Below are 25,987 nucleotides of genomic sequence, written 5' to 3' on the forward strand. Positions count from 1 at the left end.
TAGTTAAGCAGAAAAACCCCCAAACTGCCTCTCCCTCCCTCTCTGACAGATTCCCTGTGGTCAATCAGTGCCTGGTTATTTACTGAGGCAGCAACTGCAGCATTAATTAATCCAAGGAGGACAATCTGAACTAATTAACCCAGGAGAGCAGATGGAGAGGTGAGGGCTGTGTCTGCCTGTTGTTTGCTGGAGTCACCACAGCTCTGGATGTTCTTTTCACCAGTCCTTTCCTTCTCTGTTGCACAGCAACAGATCCAAGTGGGGAAATGGAAAAGTGCTTTCAATAAACATCAAAATAATAATAATAATAAGGTAATCATAACCTTAATTTTCATTTGCAAGTTCTGAAATATTGAGGGAAAAGGACGAAGCTTCAGCACAGCATATAAAATAGAGAGGAACATTTTCAGAAATAAATTTTCCCCTTTTCTCCTGAAGCTGGCAAATGTTTTCCATTTTTTATCCCGTGGAAGAATTCCCTTACCTGCCCAGGTGCTCCCCCGGCCGGGCTGGGAGCTGCCGGGAATCCCTGGAATCCCCGGAGCTCTTCCCGGCTGTTCCCTCCATGGACCTGGATGCTCGAAAAGCTGAGAGAAGCTCTCAGCCCCTCCTTTGTGTGAACTCCCGAAGAACTTCCCTAAAACAAACACCTCCTCAGGTAAAAGCAGGGAAATGTCCTCAAGGAGATTTGTTTTTTTTTAAAGGAGTAAAGGAGTTCAAAGGTAGGATAGGCTCTCACTTTGGGGTTGTTCCAGGGAGAGCAATCCTAGGGAAACTGAGGGGTTTTGTTAGGTTTGGTTGGTGAATCCCATGGGATAAAACACACACACATATATATATATATATATATATATATATATCCTTTTACCTTTCTGGCTATGTTTTACAGAACGGGCATTTGCAGAATTATCTGAATTATTGCAGAATCAGAATTTGCTCTTTATTAAATACACTCTGTTAATAGAGTTTTGGATGTCTTGGGAAAACTCAGCCATGTCCTGAACTAAAAGAAGTGCAACAAAGATGTGAAGAGAATTTTAAATGTAGCATAATTTTTTTTTAATTACTGAAGTACTTTTGATGTCCTGGCTTTTAAAGATGAAATAATACCAAAAATAGTGAAAGTCAGAGAATTTAAAGACAGGCCTGGTGACTTCCTCAGGACTACAGGGATGGTCCACTGACCTTGGAGTTCCCACTGATGACTTAGTGTGAATTGGTAGAATTAGTGAATTAGTAGATTTAGAATTCAGTCTAAATCTGCTCCCTCCCATGTTTAAATACCTTGTGACATCTGTGAAGTTGTAAATAAATAAATAGTACCCTATTAAAAATTAAAAAAAACATGCACAGTTTCAATCCCTTTAAACATTTCTGTATCAAAATCAGTGCAATTATTAAAATGAAGAACACAGTAAATAATATTCAAACAAGAAAATATATATTAAATAACAGCACAGGTCCTGAGGAAAAGTGGCAAACTTCTCAAGTAACCTGAGGTGTAATTAAATATCTTCCTAAATTACAGCCTGACATACACATATTTAATTTCAGCAGCTTAGTTTTATTTACTCCTGATTTAACTTGATAGTTGAAAGGGGAGTTTGTATTACAGAAGTGATGTCTGTGATCTTGCAATCAGATCTGCATGTGAGGATAATTGATTTATTCCTCTGCTAACATGGAGATTAGTGCAGGACTAAAGCCTGAACTCCTGACATGCAACCCTCCAGAAGGTGCAAAGTTATTCTCAGTTAAATCTCTTGGTGAAGCCCTGCAGGACCAAATTTATTATGAAATTATCGAAAATAGAATTTTGGTGAAGAAGCTGTAATGTAATCAAATACAATTACATGTGGGAAAAAAGCTAATATTACATTATAGCATTCATCAATCAAACCACACAACTTTAGTTGGCATTTTCATGGAAATCATTTACTAAAGTCAGGTTTCTTTTTGCAATACACTTAATTTTAATGTAAAGTGCTCAGTTTTGATATTTGGTAAAGAACACAGAATCAGAAATTCATCTACATTGAGCTTACACAGTAGAGTTGGGCTGTCTGAGGGCTAATATTACTCCCTGTTTTTTCCAAGGTTTCCTTCCACCCTCCTGTAAGGAGGAGCTGATTGACATGGTTATTTCAGAAAACCTATTTTAGTAAATTCCCTGGTGCCTGCAAGGCCTTGGTTTAATAATAACAATAACAACAACAGAATGTTTCCCAATCTAAAATTCTATTTAGTCAAAGCTTGTGATGATTGAGTCTAAGTTACATTATAACAGAAACTAGAAACCTTAGAGCAGCTTTACAGCTCTGAATTAATTCTGTATCAACATAAGCAGGAGCTTGTCTTAAAACAGGGACTGGTTTTGCTTGTTCTGCTTTAGATTCCCTTGAACAGTGGAGCTTTAATTTAGTTTTCTCATTTACTCATTAAGTTTTCCAGAGTAGGGGAACCTCAAAAAACAAAAAAATGATCATAATAGGGCTGAATGCATTCAGTGACACCACAAGATTTCAGCAAAGCACGTTCCTCTCTGCACAGGTTACACAAACACTTGTGCTGTGTGCAGACTCTGAGGGTCAGCAGTGCACGAGCTGTTGAACTAACCCGGAGAAAGTGAGTTCCAGAGCTGAGAGCTTTCTTTGGAAATTGTATCCTTTGCTTGTTTGCTTTCTTTTGATGTGCCCAGGCAAGCATTTTGACTTCCTGCATGAGATAAAGTCACACAAAGGAGCACTGTAAGGTGCCAGGTGAGGAGCACAGGGGATTTGTTCCTCTCTGTAGTGGAGGAATGGCAGCAGCACAAGGCTGGTGTTTCTGAAGCTTAAGATGGAAAAGGAAGAATACTGACACTGTTTGACCAAATTTGACCAAATGAAATTGTAATCTGTTTGTGCATTGTGGAGACAACATTGTGTCCATCCCTGGAGGTGTTCAAGGCCAGGCTGGAAAATCACAGAATCACAGAACCATCAAGGTTGGAATGGACTTTTGGGATCACCCAGTGCCACCCCAGCAGCACCACCCTCACCCCAAACCATGTCCCCAAGGGCCACATCCAGACTCCTCCTGAGCACTGCCAGAGACAGGGACTGCAAACCTCCCAGGGCAGCTCATTCCAATGTCTGAACACTCATGCAGGGAAAAAACTTTTCCTGCATCTCCCGTGGCACAACTTAAGGCCATTTCCTCTCATCTTTTTCACTTGAAACGTGAGAGTATGGCCAGCTTGTTCCTTGTTTATCTGCAGCGCCATCATGCTGCTGCCGGAGATCCACTCAGGAATAAAACTGCTATTTTAGAATACCTGTTCCACGAAATTTCCAAGCATATACAAGGCCCTGAGTTCAGAAAATTAATAAAAGATTACGGCTTCATGCCCTGTTCAGAGAATAACTGTCACACATCAGTCCATGTTGGTGTTGGCTTCTTTCTTGTAGCCCTGCATTTTTCATCTTTTTTATCTTTTCACTCACCCACTAAGTATCTGCCAGGATCAGGCTGATCCCCATGTTCCTTTCACAGAGCTTAGTGTTGTGATTACTTCTCCTAGAAAATATTTGATAACTTTTGTGCATAGGCATACTGGAGGAGTAAAGGGTAACTAGCTACCTCTGTTGTATGTTCTGTAGGAGCAATTTGTGCTTGCAGCACGCATGGCACATGCAAATCCTGCAGTTTTATACCCTGGCAGGCTTTTCTTCACTCTGACATCAGCGTTCAGCCCATTTTTATTTGATGCAACCAACGAAATTAAATGCATTCATTTGTGGCTTTGCTGGCTACAGGGATGGGAAGTGTGGACAGCTGTTTTCTCCTGGGTTTGTGGTGGAAGGGAAGCTGCTCCTTTAGAATATCATCAACCCTGAAATAAGGTCAGGTAGCAGTGTGGAGACATTTCTGAGCAATGCAAGATCCTTTCTGTTGTCCATCAGTGTTAGCTTTGGAGAGCAAAAGCTGCAGGATTTATCCAGGGCTGAATCCAAGGCAGTGTGAGCAGCAGGAGAGGGATTGGGATTGTGTCGCTGTGCTCAGGTGAGAGCTCACCTGCAGAGCTGCTCCAGCCCTGGGGCTCAGCACAGCAAGGAGCTGGAGCTGCTGGAGAGAGTGCAGAGGAGGCAGCAGGATGAGCAGAGGGATGGAGCAGCTCTGCTGGGAGGAAAGGCTGGCAGAGCTGGGATTGTTCAGCCTGGAGAGGAGAAGCTTTGGGGTGACCTCATTGTGGCCTTTTGGTGCCTGAAGGAGCTGCAGGAAACATGGAGAGAGACAATTGCCAAGGGCTGCAGGGACAGGACACAGGGAATGGCTGCAAAGTGCCAGAGGGCAGGGAGAGATGGGATCTTGGGAATTAGGAATTGTTCCCTGGCAGGGTGGGGAGGCCCTGGGATGGAATTCCCAGAGAAGCTGTGGCTGCCCCTGGATCCCTGGCAGTGTCCAAGGCCAGGTTGGACACTGGGGCTTGGAGCAGCCTGGGACAGTGGAGGGTGTCCCTGCCCACGGCAGGGGGTGGAGCTGGATGAGCTTTAAATCCCTTTTAACCCAAACCATTCCGCGATTCCCTGAGGAGCCGAGCCGCGGCGCCGGAAGCGAGGTGACCTCCCCTGCTCCTCGTCTTCTAGAGCACGGCAACAACTAACCCGTTAGAAAGAGACAACGCCTCGAGCCATTTTAAACGATTTTGAGCGATCTTTATTATTTTTAACTCCTTCTTTCTCCGCAAAACCGCGCATTCCCCTCAGCGCTCGGTCGTCAGGCAGCGCCGCCTCGCTCCCCTCAGCCGGCAGTGAGCGCTGAGGGGAGGGGAAGAACGGCCGGTACAAAAGGGGCGGGGCGCGGCTCGCGCCGGGCCCCTCCAGCCAATCAGCGCTGGGAGCGGCGCCCGCCCCGACTGACGCACGGCGCTCCGATTGGCCGTGGCGGCCGGGGGGCGGGGCCGCGCGCCCGCCATGCTGATCACGCTGTGCTACCTGTACCTGTGGGCGCGCTGGGGGCCGCGCTCGGCCGCGCTGGTCCGCAGCACCGTGCGGAGGCTGCACCGCTCCCGCTGCTCCTTCACCTTCTGCGCCCGGCAGCCGCACCCCGACGAGCGCGTCTGCCTCCGCGTCGGCGGGAAGGTGTTCTGCACCGGCGAGGCGCAGGTAGAGCCGCGGGGATGCGCGGGGCTGCGGCGGTTGCCGCGGTAACGGCGATGCGCATCTCCGCCCCGCGGAGCGCCGGGGAGCTGCGATCTTCGGGGATTGCTGGCGGGCAGGGATTTGGGATTGGGAAGAATAACGCGTGGAGGGAATTCCCCCGCGCTGTCACAGCCATGGAGAAGGAAGAGGGAAGACCCAAGCGGTCGCTTTTGGTTTGCTTTGGTAGAAAATGTTAGCTGGGGTGTGGTTTCCTCTCTTCGCTGCTTGCTAGAGCTGACTGGGCTGGGGGATGCTGTAGGTGCTACATATGTGTGTCTGAATGTGTATGAAGTGCAGCTTTGCAAGGACAGCTGTGGTTATAGGAAAGCTTGGGAGTGTTTTACAGGATCCCAGAATGGCTGGGGTTGGAAGGGACCTTAAGGATCATCCGGTTCCAAACCCTTCCCATGGGCTCAGAGCTCTGTCCAGCCTGGCCTTGGGCACTGCCAGCAGCCACAGGGCCTCCCCACCCTCCCAGGGAAGATTTCCTTCCTGATATTCCATCTAAACCTGCTCACTTTCAGTTTCAGGCCATTCCCCCTTGTCCTGACACTCCATGTCGCTGGGAAATGCCTCTTTCCATTTTAGCAACATCCTTTGAGCATGTATAAGGCTTTAGTCTAAAAATAATATGTTTGTGCATTCAAGATCCCTGTCAGAGGTTTAAAACATTGCTAGATCTGTTCTGAAATGTGAACTGAGCTTTTGGTTGCAGAGAGCTGTGTGCTTCTCCCCATTGTTTTAAGTGTGGGAAATGTGGTGAAAAATGAAACTGACAGTTTTTTACCAATGAGCAGGGATGGGGAGAGGCTGTGGCAGCTCATGACAGTGGAAAAATCCTGTCCCTGAACCAGTTCCACTTGGCACTGCTGGAAGCAAAACTGAAAGTAAGCTTGCTTGACTTTCAGGATTAAAGTGGAACTCCCCTGGCAATGCCCCCAGATAGTCTGAATTATTTAAATGAATGTTGGATTTGTCTGAATTTGTCGCTAAATGCTGGGATTGGTGTGGGTAAGGCTGTTCCTGATCTCTGCTCTTTGCTGATGTCGATGTGTGTGTTGCTGGGAGTGATTTCAGTTGTTCCAGGCTGGAAAGGGATTCATGGAGTGTGTCCCTGGCTGAGTGCTCTTTAGGAAGCAGAGAAGCTTTTCAGAAGTTCAGCGGGTAAAGAGAAAGCTTTCAGTGAGGGAAAACAAGATTAGAGATGCTGATGGAGTTGGTTCTATTTGAAGCCAGTCTTTTTTGCTGTTTAATGAACAGATTATTTCACACTTAAAAGCGATGGTGGCAATCTCAGTCTTCCACAGGCGAGTTAAATACTTCATCCACATTCCAATAAAGCTCTTAAAAACAAAACAAAGCTGTGTTTGGAGGACTTCTGCCTCAGTTGCCCTGGATTATTGTTTCCTGAAGAGGATTTCAAGTGATTTCTGCTGTTCTTTGCTCCACTCCTGCTCATTTCTGAACCAGCTTCACCTCAGTCTTTGCACAGCAAGCACATTTTTTCCTGTCTGCAGCGTTATTCACGCAGACTGATTTTATAATCTGCCCCGTTTATTTCTGTTTATTGGGACTTGGGAAGCCCTCTGAGGGATTGCAGCCTGGCATGAAGTTTGGCTTAAACTCAGGGCTGTTATTCAATATGTTTTTGTCTCTTTAAATTCTGTGTTGGCAGCGTTTGACTCTGAAAACCCCTGGGGTAGCTCTTGTTGTGCTGCACTTCACTGTGAGAGCTCCTTGCATCACTGGGGAGCTCTTGGCATCAGCTGGGAAGAGATAAAAGCTTAACTAAGATAATTTTTTTTTGCCTTCTGGGCAGCCAGCAAAGCTCCTTTGCTCTCTCTCAGTAGCTGTAAGTGAGGCTGGACTGTGATCAGTAACTCAAGATACCAGCAAGTCATAAATGAGAACCTGGAAAAGGTATTTTTTTGTTTGATCTTTAGCCAGATGGGATGTTTAAAGCACTTTAAAGCTTCCTGAGCTCGGTTCACTTTCCTGTGGGAGAAATCAGTGTTTGCTTGTGCAGCTCCTGTGCTCACTGAGGGTGGTTGGATCAGTGAATTTCCCCCCAGAGCCTCAATATTCTGTGTTTTCATTTGAGTGATGAACATATTTAGTGTCAGAATTTAGTGCCAGAGGGGAATTCTTTTCTGCTTCTATATGGAATTACTGAAGGTGTGTGTTTGTAGCCTGGCAGTAGCAAAATAGATATTTCTAATGTTTGCCGTTTTTCAAATATGTCACACAAATGAGGTTCAGGGCAAAATCTGCATAAGAATTAAAAATGGATGTTATATTTTATGAGAACAGATTGTTAGCAGCTTTGAGGTTTCTCAGACATGTTTGTTGGGCTGCCTATTCCAGGATTTTGAGCTTAATTTGCTCCTTGGTGAGGACAAGAGAGAGAACCTTTTGTAATTGAGCAGAGGAAACATTTGCCCAATGCTCTGCTGAGTGGTGGATAGAATAACTTATCGAAAAACTGATTGTGAATGAATTATTTCTCCGTATTTTACGAGTTCGATAATGAATGAGGATTCAATATCCAGCATGAATGGGAGAGTAGGAGGAGGTGAGTGAGGGTTGTTGCCAGTGGCAGATGTCCCACTGGTGTCACATGTCCCACTGGTGTCACAGTGCCAGGGGCTCAGTGGTTTTCTGTCCCACTCACTCCTCCTGTAAAGCTGAAAGCTGCACTTTGGCTGAAAAACATGCCTTGTCACTTTTAGGTTTATTTTGATGCATTCCAGTGGAATGGTTCAGAACTTTATCCTTTTTTTTTTGTCTCATAGGGAAAGTGAAATAATCCTCACCCTTCCTGTAAGGCTGAAAGGGTCAGGTTTGAATTTAAGCTGGGCGTAATTTAAAAAGGAATTCTTCAATCAGCTGCTTCCTACAGAGACTTATTTTCCTTTCCCCTCTCTTTCAGTTCCTTGATGACTTAAACAGGTGGAGTTTCCTCCTCGTTTCTCCTGTTATTTACCCCGAGAAGTTGCTCACAGCAGAACACATAGCTTTTGTGACAGAGAGCATTTCTGCCCAGACAGAGAACTTGCAGAAAGGAGCTGACTCTTCACAAGAGGTGAGTGCCTCCCTTTGTTTCCTGCACAGAAAGTGGTGCAGATATGCTGTGATGTTATTGGGAATAAAAAGGTAATCTCTTCATTAAAATCATAATTTAGTTCTATTTCATGCTTCAAACAAACCCAGAGATTTTTATTTTCTTTTTATTTTTTTGTAGTGGAAAGATCCACAAAACCATCTGCATTGAAGCTTTAGTTGTCTATTCTTTTGGGGTTTGTTGGTTTTTTTAATCTTGGTTTTGCTTTCATTTTCTTTGAGACAGAAAATCTTGCATTCTTACGCGGACATTAATAATGAATTTCATTTACAAAGCTCAAAAGCGGCAGTCCAGGCAGAAAAGTCAAAACTAAAGAGGAAAAGGACTGCTGTTTTATTTTGCTTGTTGTTCTTCTGTGTGAACGCAGTGAAGTGCTCTTAATTTTGGGACCTCTGGCTGCCACCATAGCCAGGGGCTGTGGGAACACATTGCTCCTGGGGAATTGCTAGGCAAAAAAGCCATTTTTTGGAGCACTATCAGTGATCTGTGACTGGTGAAAGTGAGGTGGACTCAGAAATCAGGAGTATAAATAGTTTCTCATCTCTTGCTAAGAGCTGGCCTTTCATCCTTTATTCTGGCAGAATTTTGATCTTGAATCGCAGCAGGAAAGCTTGAAAGTATTCTCTGAGGATTTTTGCTCTGCTCTGGAGCAAATGGATTGTTGCCTGAGGAGGATTACAGCTCATAGGTTTTGGCAAGAGCTTGACTTTGTGAAATACTTCTGTGTGTTCATTTCATTTGCACTGTGCAGCAATAACTGCATTTTACCTCTGATATTTTATTTGGTGCTGTGAAAAAAAGCTCAAGAGCATCCATAGAGCTCTTTCCAGGTGTGATTTCCAGGTGTGGGTGTTACCTGTTCTTTGGATAAGAAAGGATATTTAAATGCTCTGGAAGTCTCTCAGCCTCCACCACAGAGTCACATTGAACCTGTGACCTGCTCTGGTGTCCCTGAGCTGCAGCTGAACCCAGAATTCAACCATGCAGCTGATCTTGTGGGAAAAACCCCATACTGCTCCCCTTTTCCTGTCTGAAAGAGACATTTTTCACTAAGAATTGGCATAGGGGATGTGTCAGAAGCTATCCAGCCAGGTTTATTGTTAGATGTGCAAAGATCATGAATAAATGTGGATTGAGAGCTCACCTGCAGAGCTGCTCCAGCCCTGGGGCTCAGCACAGCAAGGAGCTGGAGCTGCTGGAGAGAGTGCAGAGGAGGCAGCAGGATGAGCAGAGGGATGGAGCAGCTCTGCTGGGAGGAAAGGCTGGCAGAGCTGGGATTGTTCAGCCTGGAGAGGAGAAGCTTTGGGGTGACCTCATTGTGGCCTTTTGGTGCCTGAAGGAGCTGCAGGAAACATGGAGAGAGACAATTGCCAAGGGCTGCAGGGACAGGACACAGGGAATGGCTGCAAAGTGCCAGAGGGCAGGGAGAGATGGGATCTTGGGAATTAGGAATTGTTCCCTGGCAGGGTGGGGAGGCCCTGGGATGGAATTCCCAGAGAAGCTGTGGCTGCCCCTGGATCCCTGGCAGTGTCCAAGGCCAGGTTGGACACTGGGGCTTGGAGCAGCCTGGGACAGTGGAAGGTGTCCCTGCCATGGCTGGGGTGACACTGGGTGATCTCTAAAATCCCTTTTTTTACCCATTCTGTGCTTCTCTAACTGAATGGTCTCATTTGGGTTGTGCCAATCAGAAAGTGTCTGAGAATGTCTGAGAAAGGAGACAGAACCATTAGGGTTGCATGTTTGTTCTTTCCTCTTGTTTCCTCGGGAAAGAGCACAAAATCAGAATTTTTTGGGGTGTTGTGTAAACCATTTAACTGCTGTAAATGAAAAGGTACGTTTTGCTGATAGGCTAATTACGAATAAATGAAAGAACTGACAGCTCACCTTCAGTTTGTGCATCCATAGTAGGTGTTTTTCCTTACTTTAATCAGTGTTTTTCATCTTGTGTGTGGTGATAAAAGGTGAACCTCATGGAAGTGCTGCAGTCAAAGTGCTGCAGCTGCTCTGTGGGAATTGCACTTTGTCTCCTGGTTTTTGGAACATAATGCATGGCAAAGTCTGGTTTTGTTTTTTTTTAGGTCCTGAAGGCAGGTGCTGCTTTGTTGTCTAAAAATTCCTTCATGGGAGAACAAGTGTGTCCAATTGTGTCTCCTACTTGTGTGATTTTTCTTTCCTGGAGAAAGGAATTTTTGGTGTAGATAAACAGCTTGAACCCTTGGGGTTTGGTTAATACTTCTGCTCATTTTTATTAAACCCTAGTAGTTTACTTTTGTTAGTTTTGTCAGCATTCTTGCTTAGAATTTGTGCTGAAGGAAATCAACCCAAATGGAATTTTTCTTGCAGAATGTGACAATGCTCTGCTGCTGTTTTGTTGCTCAAAACTTTTAAAGCCTTGATCTTTGGGAATGATTCCTTTATATTCCCAATTTTCTCCCAACACTGGGTGTGGATATTGCAGTGATTCTTTTCCAGAACCAGGAGAATTTCAGGGCTCAATCTTTGCTGCCTAAAACAACCATTCCTCATTAAATTCCTTGTGTTCCGCTCCAACCTCCTGCAGTCCAACTCCCAATATTGCTGCTTTTTGGGTGTTTCTCCATAACCTTTCCCAACTGAAAGCCATCCATATGCTCTGTTCTAGATTGTGAAGTGGTCAGACTTTTGTTCACCCTTGGCCTATAAACCTGGTGAACCTTTTAAGTTAATTGCTGAAGCAAGTGTAGATAATTTCAGTAGCCTTGGGATAGCCTTCCTGGAAGACAGGCTGAGGATGGATAACGGGATGGTGCCACACAGGATTGTTTGTAAGTATCCTCCTGATCCTTTTTAACAGCTCAACAGCTTTGATTTATGATTATTTTAGGGTTTTTCATGTAGTCTTTATATCTACTTAAAAAAAAATTGTATTTATTTTGACAGTGTTTGCTTCCTGTTGGGTTTCCAGTGTGTTGATCCCTGCTTTAATTTTAATTAAATGAAATTAGTTTAATAAAATTAATTTAGTTTTATAGGATCACGGAATGGTTTGGGTTGGGAAGGACCTTAAAGGTAATTTATTCCCTCCTCTGCCATGGGCAGGGACACCTTTCACTGTCCCAGCTTGCTGCAAAGCAGAAGTTAGAAAATATTGTTTCTCTAAGTCTTTTCTGTTAGATTAACAAACCTATTAAAAAAAACAAAAACAAAACCAACAACACAACCTAGAAACACAAACCCAGAAGTTTAAGCAAATGTTCTCTTTTTTCTTATATGAAATATTCAAAACAACTAAACAAACAAGAAAAACAAACCCAGAAGTTTTTTAGGCAAATGTTCTTATTTTCTTATTGGTAATAAAAGTGTCTTCAAAGCTAAACATGGATTGAGAACAATTTTGGTGGGTTTCTTTGTTTTGGCTTTTTTTTCAATTGTTTTTTTTTTTGTTTTTGTTTTTCTTTGGGTGGGGTATTTTTTGTTCAGTTGTTTTTTGCTTTTTGTTGTGTTTTGATTTGGTTTTTTATGGGATTTTTATTTGCTTTGCCCTTTTTTTTTAAACATAAATCATAATTCACTGGCAGAAATTAAAGAAGGGCAAAATCCACAACATTTATCTGGAGTGCAGGAGGATAGCAATACACTCCCAGATGTGTCTGATGGGAAATTCTGCCATTTCATAAGGAAAGGGATTAAACTGGGACCTGATATATTGTAACACAATTTTGTTCATCAAGTTTCTCCTTGAATTAGAAGTTTATAAGTTCATTTGGTTTTGTCGGAGTGGAGAAGAATTTTTATGGAGTAAAATTTTTCAGACCTGAAGTATTTTCATGGCTCAGCAGCTGAAGAAACCTTCCCTTGTGAAGAATATTTTTTCTCTTTTTCCTCTTCCTTAGTCTGCTCTGCATGTTTCTTGCTGACAATAATCATCTTTGCTCATCCTTTCCTCACTTCTATTTGCCACCAATCATATTTATCTTTGCATTTCTATCATTTTCAGGGAAAAAGGGGAATGTTTACAGTTGTTCCTATTTTCTGGTTTTCCCTTGGATTCTTAGCTCCCAAATCTTGCTATGGGTGGGTTTTTCTCCTTTTCTACAGACTAAAATAATTTCAAATATTCTTTTTTCTGCCTTTTCTCGTGCCAAACCTTTATCTGCAGCTTCAGCAATGCGAGGGACGTGGTTCAATATCTGTCTCTTACCCAATGCCATCACTTTGTTAGCTTATTTCAAAACAGTTTATTTCAAAACAGCAGCAAGTTATTTTAAACCCTGCCCTCCCTGAAAGAGCAGGATTTTTCCAGAGGTACTTGCTTTGCTTTGTTTTGTCTTTAGATTTGTGTTAGGAGTGTAAATTTATGTTGTTCTGGGGGGAAAATAGAGCTTGGTGTGTCAAAGCAAATGAAATTATTGCTGTTATGGAGCATTTGTAGTGAAATTGAATTAAATCCTGCTGCGTTAATGATATTTATTTTTTAATATCATTATGCTAAGCCCTGTTTTTGTTTTTCTTTCCCCTTCCCCAGCTGTCCATCTGCAGGAATCTGCCCTGAAGGAGTTGGCACAGGAAGCACCATCCCTGAAAGAGAAAAGTGCAGCCATGGATGCGCTAAACCCTCTCCAGTCAGGACTGGCAGAGCCTGCAGGACGAGGTGAGGAGGAGAAATCCAGGCTGGAGGAAGGCAGGGAGAGTGAGGATGAATCCCCCAGGCTGCCTGGCAGGGAGGCAGGAGCTGGAGAACATCACCACCTGCACCTTTCCAGCTGCCACGAGTGCCTGCAGCTGGAGAACAGCACCATTGAGTCGGTGAAATTCGCCTCTGCAGAAAACATCCCCGAGCTGCCCGACGACTGCAGCAGCAAAGCTGAGGAGGAGAAGGAGGAATGCCTGGAAAAAGGAATAAAGAGGATAAACCTCGCTGGGAAACCCCCTAATATACTGATTTACCTGGGCTCTGAGGCTGCCAAAGGGAGATTTGAGCAGGTGAGGTCAGTCCTGAGGGAATGCATCGATGCTGAGAGCTACACCATCTATCAGCTGCAGCAGGAGCAAGTGCTCAAAGCTCCCTGGGTTGACAACTCCCTGCTGCTGGTCATTGCCACAGAGGATGCCATTCCTGAGGGGCACCACGAGCAGTTCATGAGATTTTTGTCCAAAGGTGGGAAGATTCTGGGGTTTTCCTCGTCCTTCACGTTCGGAGGTGTGCAGATAAAGCACAGGAACAAGCTGAGGAAGGTTGTCCATGAGCTGGTGGTGTGGAAGAAGGACAGCAGTGAGGTGAAGCTGAACCTCCTGGTCAGTGGCTGTGTGTTTGAGCAGAGGGGGAAGGAAGAGCCCAGCAAGGTGAAGGCATTGAGTCGATTGAATAATGCTGATAAAGACATAATTATTGTGCATCTGGCTTATGGGAGCAGTGGAGGAGAAGCCATCCTTTGCCAGGTACTGTGAGCAGGGAATGTTCATTTCCTCATTGCTGCATGGTGTGCAATCCTAAAAATGTTCCCATTGCATGTTCTGGAGGGTTCCTGTCCAGGGGAGGTTTGGAATCATGGAATGGGTTGGGTTGGAAGGGACATTAAATCCCATCCAGTGCCACCCCTGGCATGGTGACACCTTCCACTGTCCCAGGCTGCTCCAAGCCCCAATGTCCAGCCTGGCCTTGGACACTGCCAGGGATCCAGGGGCAGCCACAGCTTCTCTGGGAATTCTTTGCCTCCCTATGCCCTGAGGTATAACTGGATAAATGTCCTGGATGTACAGAGAATCCAAATGCAGGATGGGTTTCACTTGCTCCTAAAGAATGGGAATGTCACTGCTGTTCATTCCTGGTTGTCACCACCAGGCTTGTGTAGGTCACACAAAATCCCAGAGGGTGGTAGAGCAAAGAGCAGCAGGTTTGTGTGGGAAGCAGGAATTTTACTCCTCAATCCATAGAAATATCTCCAGGGGTGCCAGAGGATGGTGCCACAGCATCCCCACCAGACCAGCAGGGGTTGGATTGGATCATCTCCAGAGGTCCTTTCCAGCCCCAGCTATTCTGGGATTGTGTCAGATTGATTTCCCTCTCTGCCTGCTGGAAGTTGTGCAGTGACACAGCTTGAGCAGATTTGGGGAGGTGGGAAATACATCCCACAAAATCCTTACAAAAATAGGAATTCTGGCAAAGCAAGAAGTGTGAAATGAACCTTGCTGGGAACTTGATTTTTTGTTTCCTGAGTCCTTATTGAGCCTTTAAAGTTTTAAATGTTTAGCATTCTGCACCTGTCAAATAGCTCAGGGCACCTGGGGATGGAATTGGGGAGTCTAGGATGAGCCAAAATCTTATTCATTCCACTTCAGAATGATACCCCAGGAAATCAGTGCCTCTCCAGTGTTATGGGATTGGGATCTGTGGTTAAAAAAAAATCAAAACCAACAGCCCAAGAAAACCATCAAAAATTAAACTACAGAGAAGTTCAAGTGTTCCTAATATTTTTTTCTTAATTCTACTTTCTGGGTAATGGGGAGGAAGCTTCCACAGAAAGGTAAACATTGATCACTGATTTTCTAAAATTATTTAAATATTCCCAGCTAAAGCTCTGAGTGCTGGAAAGGCTGATAAGAGGTAGTTTAGAAAATAAATCTGCCAAACACACTGAGAAAAGCAGAACAAGATTTATTTACCTGCAGTTGAGGAATATAAGAGACTAATATGAACAAACTTGGTGAAAGATTCTATTTTTACCAATATTTTAGGTAGAGGAGAACATTCTCAGGAGCCCAGAGCACTGAAATTTAACTGCTCAGGGATCAAATATCAACACTCTCACTGCAATTACAAAGCTCAAAAATATTCAGGGGTTTCTTAGAAGTGTTTTTTTGTCTCTTATCAGCTTAAATCTGCTGGATTTTTGGCAGCTCTGTTAGACCAAGTGGTGTGTTTATGGCTTTTTTTTATGGCAGCTCTGCCACCCATGTGCTAGAAAATTGATTAGCTACTCTTCCTGCAAGTTCTGCTTTGCTGCACCCTTTAAATTGATCCTCCTGCTGGAGTAAAACTTAATACTCCTGAGGTTTTCCCCAGGAAATAAAAAAGGGCATTACAGCCCAGCTTCAAAAATCAGATTAAAAGGATTAGTGTGTCGTTTTATAATTGGAAATGACTTCCAGTCTGGATTTGAAAAGCCCTTATTGTTTTCTCTTCAGGGGACAGGCAGTGACATCAGCTGTTAAATATTCTTGCAGATTTGGTTGCCCTTTTTTCTGTACTCTCCTAGTGGGTGGGTGTGTCCTGTCCCATTTTTAATTTATTTTTTAGGGTCGTGGAGTGGTTTGGGTTGGAAAGGATTTTAAAATTATCCCATTTTAAGGATTTTTAAATCATCCCCAGGGACACCTTGCTCTGTCCCAGACCAATGTCCAGCCTGGCCTTGGACACCTCCAGGGATCCAGTGGCAGCAACATCTACTAATTTCCCTGAATTTCAATAAAAATATATAAATCACAGAGAACATCATTAAATGGTGCAAAATGGAAGAAGCAAACAAAAATAATAGCTTTGTTTAATAGCATTAAATGGATCCGCAGAGTACAAGGGCTTTGAAATATCTTGTAACACTTAAAAAACAAACTTAAAAGGAAAAGCAGAAAAAAATGAGCCAAAAAGGAGGTCTGTGAAGGAATTTTTTTTTCTTTTGCATTTAATTTCTACATTTAAGATCTCCTTCAGCCCTGAGGAGTGATTTTCTAGCAGGTGCAAAAATAACTTTTTTAGACAGCAGCATTTGTTTAAATTCACTGATTTCAGCTTAATTCATGTTATTTACCTGAGTTCTCCATATCTTGCACAACCTCTAGTAAAGCTCTTCCAATTTTAACATAATTTTAATGGAATTTCGATTTTAATGGAATTTCAATTTTAATAGAATTTCAGTTTTAATGGAAATCTGCTCTTGTCCAAGCCAGAATACAACCAACCTTACTGTGGGTTCTAGGAGAGCTGAAAAGCAGAAGGTTAAATTTAATAAGTTAGTAAATACAAGTTTAATCAACTCCTCCAGGAGAAGCTTATAAAGAAGAGAAGTTTTGGGAAGAATTTTTTAAAATTTAAGTTAGTAAATACAAGTTTGATCAACTCCTCCAGGAGAAGCTTATAAAGAAGAGAAGTTTTAAGGAAGAGAAGTTCTGGCAGCTGTGATCCCTGAAATGGAAACTGATTTTATTTATTTTTTTTCTGTCCTGCCAGGCCCACTTGGAGCTGGACAGCAATTCCATGGAAGTGCAAACTGAAGAGGAATTTAATTTGCTCAAGATGAGCAATTCCAAGAGATATGAAGTTCTCAGGGAGATCCTGACATCCCTTGGCCTGAGCTGTGAACTGAGTGAAATCCCTGAGTTAACTCCCATTTACCTGCTCTCTCCAGATGAGGTAAGGCTTTTGGGATTTACCCTGCAAGGCAAATTCAGGGTTTTCTGATCCTCATCTTGCTCCTAGTGTGGGATTTTTGTTGGGAGAGTTTGGTACAAATATTACAGGTAAGCAAAAAATTGAATTTCTAATCCATCTCTGTTTTGTTCCCTGCTTGAAGGAGTTCTGAATTTCACCACGTGGAAGTCATGCAGGGTTAAATTTATTATATTTCCATATATTTGCTATATTTCTATATATTTGCTATATTTCTATTTCCTAGATTTGCCATACTTCTGTTAGGAGCTCTTTAATGCTTCTGCACTATCAGAACACAAGGCTGTAGTGCTGCAGAAAGAACTTATTTAAAAAACAGGATTAATTTTTCTTTTAAATCAAGATAAAAAGTTCTGCCCGGGCTGGCAGCAAAAGATGGAATGGAAATTGTGAAGAGGGAAGTAGGATTGCACATCCTTGATTCCTGAGGATGTTGGAATATTTGTAATTTAATAGTCAGCTGTCAATTCTGGACTCCTCCATTGGAGAACTGCTCTGAAGAATTGGGAGGAATATACAAAGCAGAGATTTTAACCAGTTTTTCTTTAAAGCAGAAATTGGGCAGGGTTAATTTTACTATATTTCTATATATTTGCTGTATTTCTATTTCCTAGATTTGCCATACTTCTGTTAAGAACCCTTTAATGCTTCTGCAATATCAGAACATGAGGTTGTAGTGCTGCAGAAAGCTTTAAAAAACAGGATTTATTTGTCTTTTAAATCAAGATAAAAAGTTCTGCCTGAGCTAGTAGCAAAAGATGAAATGGAAATTGTGAAGAGGGAAGTAGATTGCACAGGGAAGACCTTGATTCCTGAGGATGTTGGAATATTTCCTGAGAATATTTGTAATTTAATAGTCAACTCTCAATCCTGATTCCTCCACTGGAGAGCTGCTCTGAAGAACTGGGAGGAAAACACAAAGCAGAGATTTTAACCAGTTTTTCTTTAAGCAGAAATTGGGCAGGGTTAATTTTACTTTATTTCTATATATTTGCTATATTTCTATTACCTAGATTTGCCATATTTCTGTTAAGAACTCTTAAATGCTTCTGCAATATCAGAACACGAGGCTGTAGTGCTGCAGAAAGCTTTAAAAAACAGGATTTATTTGTCTTTTCAATCAAGATAAAAAGTTCTGCCTGAGCTGGCAGCAAAAGATGGAATGGAAATTGTGAAGAGGGAAGTAGATTGCACAGGGAAGACCTTGATTCCTGAGGATGTTGGAATATTTCCTGGGAATATTTTTAATTCAATAATCAGCTCTCAATGCTGACTCCTCCATTGGAGAACTGCTCTGAAGAATTGGGAGGAAAACACAAAACAGAGATTTTAACTTGTTTTTTTTTAAATCATCACTTCAAACTCATGTGTGAATTAATTCTCTGTCTGTGTGGCAATGTGGGAACAAAACTAAAACCCATTTAGCCTTTTTGGCTAATACTAAATGTGCTCCAGACTCAAGACCTGTTTAGTGAACTCTTTGTATTTTTGTTCTCCTCCTTCACTACTTTTTTACTTTTTTTCATGGCTGTTTCTTTCCTCTGCCCTTGGGCTTTCCAAACGTGCCATGAATGAAAATTCAGCTCATTTCTATCCAAACTTGCCATCTAGTGGCCATTCCAGGGTTGCAGACCATTTAGTAAAGATATTTTAATTATATATTCTTCAGTTGAAGTTTATACCACAATTAGTTTTTAATTTTACTCATAAATCCTATTAATAAATTATTTTATTAATACATTTTATGAACTTTCAATGTGGTTTAAAGTGATTTTATTTGTTTTATTCACATTTTATTTGTTCATATTTTAATGGTAGTTTTGCTCTGTGTAATCATTACTTCAATGTCTTTCCCTTTAGCCATGATAAACTTCCAGAATGTTCTGTAAAAGGAAGTTGCAACTTGTGTGTAACACCTACAGCTGCTAATGAAGAGAGAGCACATTAAAATAAATAATGCATAAATAATAATAGAAATGAATAAATGATGTTAATAGTTTAGCTTTCTCACACAGTATTTATTTTTCTCCATCCATCATGTTCTCCATAGGTCTCCTTGCTTTCCCAGAGAGCCAGGAGATACTAAAAATGTGAATTCTCTGAGGAAATCCTTCATTTTATTGACAGCAAGTGCTTTTGGGCTGTTTTTCACAGACATCCCTGTAATAAAAACCCCATAATGAGTCAGTTAATGATCAAACAAGCTCAAGGTCCTGTTAACAGCTCCAAAAATAATGACAAATATTTTTATTGTTCCCAAGATTTGACAGTTCAGGAATGATTTCTCAGCCCAAATTGGAGTTTCCATCTCCACCATTGTGTTTAAAAACTGCTGGTTCCTCTCACCCCTCAGGATTTTCTAATGAATTTTAGGAACTTCAAGCTCCTTTTGCTTGTGTGGAAGAAATAATAATTGGTTTTGTTCTGCATTTTCTACTCCTTTAAGAAAAAATAAAGTCAAGGGTTTTTGTTGGGGTTTTTTTTGGGTAATTTTAAAATTCTTTCAGTTTGAAGTGCTGGTTTGGTGAGTTTTGTTCTTCATTTTAAACCCTGATCTCTGTGATTTCCTTGGTGTCTCTTCCACCTTTCATCATTTCAGAACTTTTTCTTTCAGAGCTGTTTTCTGCTCCACTGTGGGCATCAAATAAAATTCTCAACTTTGTTCTATCAACCAAGAATAATTCTCCAATTATTTGGTTTGTTTTATAGGAATGTTTGTTCTATAAGAACCAATTCTCCTGAATTTTCCTTTAATTAATTAATTAAACTCCTCCACAATCTGTGTTTTTCAACATCATTGTTGAGCAGCTGTTAAAAATCCTATCAACCCAATGCTGCTGGTTGATACAAATCTGATTATTAAGAATTTCAGATCTTCCTCTCCACTCTGTGAGTCTTGCTTGGTGCATTTTGCAGTGGAATTTGAAGCTTTTCCTGAGGTGTGGATTGGAAATTTTTGTTCTTTTCCACCTTAGGCTTCACAATTTGAAGTTTTCATTTCCAGTTCATGTGGTTATCAGTGACCTTGTAAACCACAGTGCTGCTGCATGGATTAAAAAAAGCCAACAGAACATGAGCAGAACTGGAATTATTCTATTTTAAATTTAAATAAAAGCTCTGCTGTCTGAATAATGGAGGCTCAAGTCCATTTTTAAGAGGTTTGGTTCTTAGCAGTGAGATTTTTGCTATAAGAATAATAAAGGTAGTGGTTGAATGAAAAACAATGGAAAAAAGTTGAATTAATTCTACATGATTTGATGATAAATGTAATTTATCATAATTTTGGAGGCAAATATCGGTTTCAAAACACACCACTTTAGTCTTTTCCTCTCTCCTTGCTGTGCTGCAGAGCAAATGGAGAGAATTTCCCTCTGGAAATTCAGTGTCCCTGCAGTGTCCAACCCCTAATCCTGTCGTCTGGCACCCACATGTTCAGTGGCAGCTCTGAGCATGGAGAGCTGATTTTTTCTGCAGCTTTGCCTCTCAGCTCTGAAATATTTGCTCCTTCAGCCATCCCCAAGGATAACTTTTCAGACATAAATGCCAGGATTGGGTTTTATTGCTGTGAGTTGCAGCAGAACATCTCCTCCATTTCAAACCGAGGATTTACTCCTTGAAGGATGAGATTTGTCCCAGCAGTGATTATTCCCTTTAGGAATTGTTAAAACCACACTTTTTCTCATCTGAAGCATCTTAAAACTTGAGTAGAAACTCCTCAGGCTCAGAATTCTTTGTATTTGTGAGTAACTCAGTAGCTGGAGCAGAATCAGCTCAGCCAGAGCAGATTTCCATGTCTTGGTTCTGGGATGGACTTGTCTGATTTTTAAATTCCAGCTCCATGATGTCAGCCAAGAGGCTGTGGAGTGACTTTATCCTGAGTAAATCTTCCTTTGAGGATGGGAAACTCGAACTCCCAGCTAACACTATAATGAACCTGGATTTCAGGGTGCATTTGGAGACAATTGGCTCTGAAATGTTTCCCTGCATGTTCATGGGTTTGAGATTCAACTGGGAGACTTCAGGGGTTTTAAAAAAGTTTGAAAAACAGGGTGGTTGCTCTGAAACTTGAAAGTTTTTGGTTTATGTATGATCTACAAAAAGATTTCCTTGTTTTCTCTTATCCTCAAAGCACGATCATCATCCCTGCCTTACAGACAGGAGGACAAAAAACAAGAGCTTTTTGGAATTATTTATTCCAGAAAGGAAAATTTGCCCTTTTCTCTGGCTCAGAAATAACAGAAGAGCTGAGAAAAATGTTGAATGAGCAGCAGGCCGTGTGGGAGACCTGAATAAATCACTGATAAGTCATTTGTGTCTAGCACTTTTTGCCTGTTAAAATGTATTATATGTGTTATTTGAAATGAGTAAAAATCTTTGTACTTGAAGGCTTTTCCCAGTTTGTCTCTTGGCTAGAAATAAAACTATATTTTAAGGCAAAATTTCTTCAAGGAAAGAAAGAATGAGATAAAGCAATGTAAATGGATCTTTACCAGTAAAAATGTGTATTTGCTGAAGCACCTTCCTGGTTTTGGGAACTCAATTTAATAGATTTGTAAAACTTCACCCAAGGACTGATAACTGCTATCAAGTCAAATCTGTAATTTTACTCTGTGGATTTAGGGCTCTTTGCCATCATAAATTCAAAGGTTTTGGTTGGGTTGCAGGGCTTTGAATTGCCTGTGGCTTTGTTTTGTGTTCTTCCCTGAAATTCACTTTTGTTTCTTTGTAACAAAAACTTGCAGAAAAAAAAAATCAGCTTTTTATTCCTGGCAGTGTCCAAGGCCAGGTTGGGTGTGGGGCTTGGAGCAGCCTGGGACAGTGGGAGGTGGATGAGATTTAAGGTCCTTCCACCCCAAACCATTCTGGAATTCTCTAATTATTAGCAGGTTGGATTACCTCTTGATTTCTTCACTCCTGAAAATTTCTTCATCCTTCTTCCTGGAGCTGTTTTTTGGGGGAAATCTGGGATGCTGCCTGTATTTCCAGTTCATTCACCTGTGATTCCAGTCCTGCCCAGTGCCCAGCTGAGCCACATTGCTGTTGGCATCCTATGAAAATCACCAGGAATCTCTGCTGTTCCCAAATCTGGATGCAGCTGTGGCTTTTCCAGCAGTGAGGGAAGGTGTTTGCCCACCAGGGGACACCTCTGAGCTGGATTTCGAGGGGAAAAAAACCAAGGAAGGGATGGAAAGCATTTTATGCAGAGTGTGTTGTGTGTGGATTTGCATTCGAATATCTTTGCAACTGCTCTGTGTTGTATTTCCACAGTTTTAAAGCAGCATTTGAAATTCCACAGGAATCGATGGCTTGTAGTGTCAGAATTCAGGAAAACATTTCCAATTAAGAAATCTTGCTGGGAACTCCAAACATGGAGCCAACTCATTCCAGCTTGTGCTCAAAGATACCTTTTCCCTTTTTTTTGTTATTTATCTCCAGGGAATATTCCCCATGTATTTAGGGGAAAGGGAAATCTGGCAAACCTTGCCTTTCTTTTGCACTTCCCTGCCTAAAAGGGTGTTTTCCTCCTTGCAGGATGGCAGCAAACATGCTGTTCCTGTTTAAAGGAACATTTGTAGGCACATGATAATGAGCAGCATTCTTCCTTTGCATTAGGGTTTGTAAACAACTTCTGGGCCATGTATTGATTCAATAAACGCTTTTGAGGATGGCTTGGAAAGCGCAGGGAGCTTTGAGGAGTGAGGGAAAATCTGTTGTTTATAGCAATCTGCATCAAAAGGGTCTTTATGCTGCGGTGAGAACTCCGAGTTAATGCCTTTTGTAGGGAGCAGCAGTTAATCCCTGTGTGGAGCTGAGTGTGATATGAAATGATGATGTGCTGGCATCTGCCCAAAGTGCCACTCACGGAATTGGATTCTCTCATGTTTCAAGGCTGGCTTCAAGTCAGTGTGCATGATACTTCAGAACTACTTTCCTCACCAGGCATGTTCCTTCTGTACTGGAGAGAATGGAAAATTTTATTATCCCCCCCCAGAATGGCTTATGTAATATATATTTGAAACATTTGCGATCTCGCTCTGCTGCTGACTTCTCACTCCTGAGATGACAGAGAGCAGCACCAGGGCTGAGTGGTTTTTTGGGTGTTGGTGTCAGGCTGAGTTTTCATAGTTTCAGTTTATTTTGGGGTTTGTAGTGGGAATCTGAATTTATTTATTTCAGTTTATTCAGCAGAGGGTGTCAGGCTGAGTTTTCATAGTTTTTTGCAGTGGGAATCTTAACTTAAAAAGTGAAACCTGCAGCGGCAGATTGATCCAAATTCAGGTGTCACACTGCCTTGGTGTGAAGGCTGGAATGAAAGTGTCTGGGTGTGGATTTTATCTGGGGTCAGGGCTGCCCTGGAATTGTCTGGGTGTGGGTTTTATCTCTCTCAGCACTCCTGATAAAGCCTTTGGGGTCAAGGCAGTCCCGGAGCAGGTGGGATTTTGGGGAGCAGCAATCCCAAACTTGGGACAAACATTCAGCACCACCCTGACCTCACCGCGCCAGAGCTGACAAAAGTGGAGCACTTCCAACCCTAAAAACCCCGAGATTCCCTGGCTGTCCTGCAGCTAATTTATGGAAGTGAGAGGGGGAAAATGAGAGCAGCCTTGGCATCAGCTGGAGCGCAGTGAGATCCTATCGGGTTACCATTGCTCAGAAATGACGCCTCCTTCCCACAATGGGAGATTGTTGTGCTGCTGCTCTGACACTTTCCTTAGGGTTCCTTTTGTGCCTTCACTTTTAGGGCCACAGAATGTATTTAATCTATATATTCTAATCAGAAAAAATTTAAGTAATATATTTATATATATAACCCAGAGGCAGTAGTAACATCTTCTCCTATCGCTCTTCAAAAAGATAAAAATTCCAACTTCAGCTGTTTTTGAAACACTGAGTTTGCAAAGTTCAGGTCTTCTGAATGTGTATTTTTTTTTCCCTTTGACAGTTCAGAAATTGTCAATTATGCAGTAGTGTTAGCAGAAAAAAAATCTGTCTGCAACACGAAGCTTGTTATTGAAGTTTATGGAGCTGAATTTATAGTGGAGAGTTAGGATGGGAGTTTAATTAATGATTTAAAAGACACTGGGGTGTTCTCAGAGTTTGTCACTGGACAGAGACTCCAGAAAAACATCACCAGGTGTGACTTGTGCCAGCAGCTGATGGGGAAGGGCCTGACTTAGAGCTTCTGTCATGTTTATCCTGTGACAGTTCATTTTCAGCGATGATTTCTGACATCGTGAGGAAATCAGGAAATTCCAGGTGCAGGGGGAGAGGGATTTGGCATGTGCCTATCTGGCTGACACAACGCAGTTCTTAGAGTGAGAAGCTGATTAAAGAGCAGCTGTTGGCTGAAATCAGAAAGTTTGCTGTAGTTTGTAGTGCAACTGCCCTGTGAAATCTCTTTTTTTTTTTTTTGGGGGGGCTTGCAGTGGGTGTTCCACCAGCAGAATGTATTCCACTTTAATAAACCACTGTAGTCACTTGGCACTGGGGCTGGTGACAGGAGTGACAAAGGATTTACAGGAATATCCAGGCAAGGTTTTCTCAGAAGGGAAAAAAAAAAAATCAGAATACGCCTTGTGCTGTCTGTTTTCATGGTAAATGTGTTTTAATTCTGCCAGGAAAAGTGTCCTGGGTAAAGGTCTGTCAGGGCAACCTGGGTTTTTACAGTTAGATCATGCAGAGCTATGGCATGATTTAATTTTGGGAATTTCAGCTGGGCACAGTTGTATCTCTGCCAGCATTTCCAAGAGGATCCACAGCAGTGATGAAATTGGTCCTGCAGCTGTATAATTCCATAATTCTATATACAGACTTGTCTATGTGTGTTAATATGTCTAAAAAAACACATATTTTTTAAATCTGTGTGTAATTCTATTACATTAGCCATATTGGCAATGACTATTATGACTATAATTATATTAGCCATATTGGCAACCTCAAATTCCAGAAATGCTCTCCTTTCTTTACCCATTTCTTACTCAATTATTACACAAGATAATAAAAATAAATCAAGGGCCAGAGGAGACCAGAGAAGAACTGCAGCCCTGAGAAAAGCTGGGATGAGAGTTCTCCACGGAGTGTGTAAATCAGAGCATGCTCCTTGACTGATGAGGATAAGAACTTTTTTTTTTTTTTTTTGGGGAGAGGAAAAATGCAGGAGGAAGAGCTGGAGGATCTGGTTTGATAGCAGATGAAAAAGCAGAGGCAGTGAGGGAGGAGGAGAGAGGGGAATGGGGCAGCAGCTGAAGAGCAGAGGTAAGGAGCAAGGCTTGAATGGAGAGAAAACAACTTTATTATTATTGCATTTTCTAGCCTTCCCTGCAGCTGCTAGTTGTTATATATATATATATCTAGTAATTTTAGCTGTAAAAATGGTGCTGCTTTGGAGTGATGGTTTGGCTGAAATGTGGGACAACGCTGGGTTTTTACAGCCTGGTTTATTGAGAGTCACTTTCCATATCTAGGGTGTGTTGGTTCTCAAGTCTGGGCTGAATTGGGCTGTTGGACTTAGCTGAGAAATGTTTAAGAGTAACTCCAGAAAACATTTCAAAATACGCTTCTTGATTTAGAAAAATGGATAAATGTATAATTAAAATACTAGCGACAGCCAAGCATTGGCAGGATCAGTATCAGGGAGATTTTAACAAGGAAAAGAATATTTTCTTCAGTCTGAGAGTATTAATTGTAATAAATCAATGATTTTTGCATGTGGTGAGAGCTAAAAGTTGGAGTTTAGATTATTTAGAAACCAAAATGTTTAGAAGTGAATTCACAGATTGCTGAGTCTCAAAACATTTGCTGGACAAACAACCCACATGTAAATTTTTAGTCAGCTCTTTGCCCCTCAGTATAGACTTACTAACAGAATTCCACATCTAAACAACTTCAGACAGAGAATGGAAATAAAAATAATTTAATTTGCCGAGGGAAAGAGAGAGAGGTTATGGATATATATGGATGCATATGGATATTAATGTGTATTACTGAACAATTCTTTTTTGTCATAAAGTGTTCTGGTGTTACACTTGCAGCAGAGAAATTAATCACAATTCCTTTTGTGATTTACCATTCAACCGATGAATAGGTGATAAGTAGAAAAAGTTAGAGCTGGAGAAAGTGTCTCCTGTTAAAGAGCTATGTTTGGTGGAATAAAGTCAAGTTTTAGGAACTGAAAAACATCTTAAAGATCCTCAGAGTTTTAAGGTCTATTTTTTGGGAGCATAGCTCAGCATTTCCATGGAGTCAGAATCGATGGAAATG

The 25,987-nt window shown here is 41.9% G+C and overlaps 1 protein-coding gene across 6 annotated transcripts; it reads left to right on the top strand.

Moving 5' to 3' along the window:
* Positions 1–30: 30 nt before the first annotated feature.
* Positions 31–25,225, top strand: LOC146422033 (biotin--protein ligase-like). 6 transcript variants are annotated; one of them, XM_085046787.1, is made up of 7 exons: positions 31–159; positions 474–658; positions 8,113–8,265; positions 10,946–11,108; positions 12,809–13,722; positions 16,508–16,690; positions 20,856–21,044. In XM_085046787.1, the coding sequence occupies exons 2-7, from the start codon at positions 566–568 to the stop codon at positions 20,988–20,990; spliced, it is 1,641 nt and encodes a 546-aa protein (XP_084902913.1). In that variant the 5' UTR covers positions 31–159; positions 474–565; the 3' UTR covers positions 20,991–21,044. The 6 variants fall into 6 exon arrangements, with proteins under 6 accessions (XP_084902913.1, XP_084902911.1, XP_084902910.1 ...); XM_085046785.1 differs by lacking the exons at positions 31–159; positions 474–658; positions 20,856–21,044 and adding exons at positions 4,623–5,147; positions 24,872–25,225; XM_085046784.1 differs by lacking the exons at positions 31–159; positions 474–658 and adding an exon at positions 4,623–5,147 and having other exon boundaries at positions 20,856–21,043.
* The last annotated feature ends 762 nt before the right edge of the window (positions 25,226–25,987 follow it).

The sequence above is a fragment of the Lichenostomus cassidix genome, unplaced genomic scaffold, assembly GCF_008360975.1.
Source record: "Lichenostomus cassidix isolate B80296 unplaced genomic scaffold, HeHo_3.0 HiC_scaffold_57, whole genome shotgun sequence".
Taxonomy (NCBI): Eukaryota; Metazoa; Chordata; class Aves; order Passeriformes; family Meliphagidae; genus Lichenostomus; species Lichenostomus cassidix.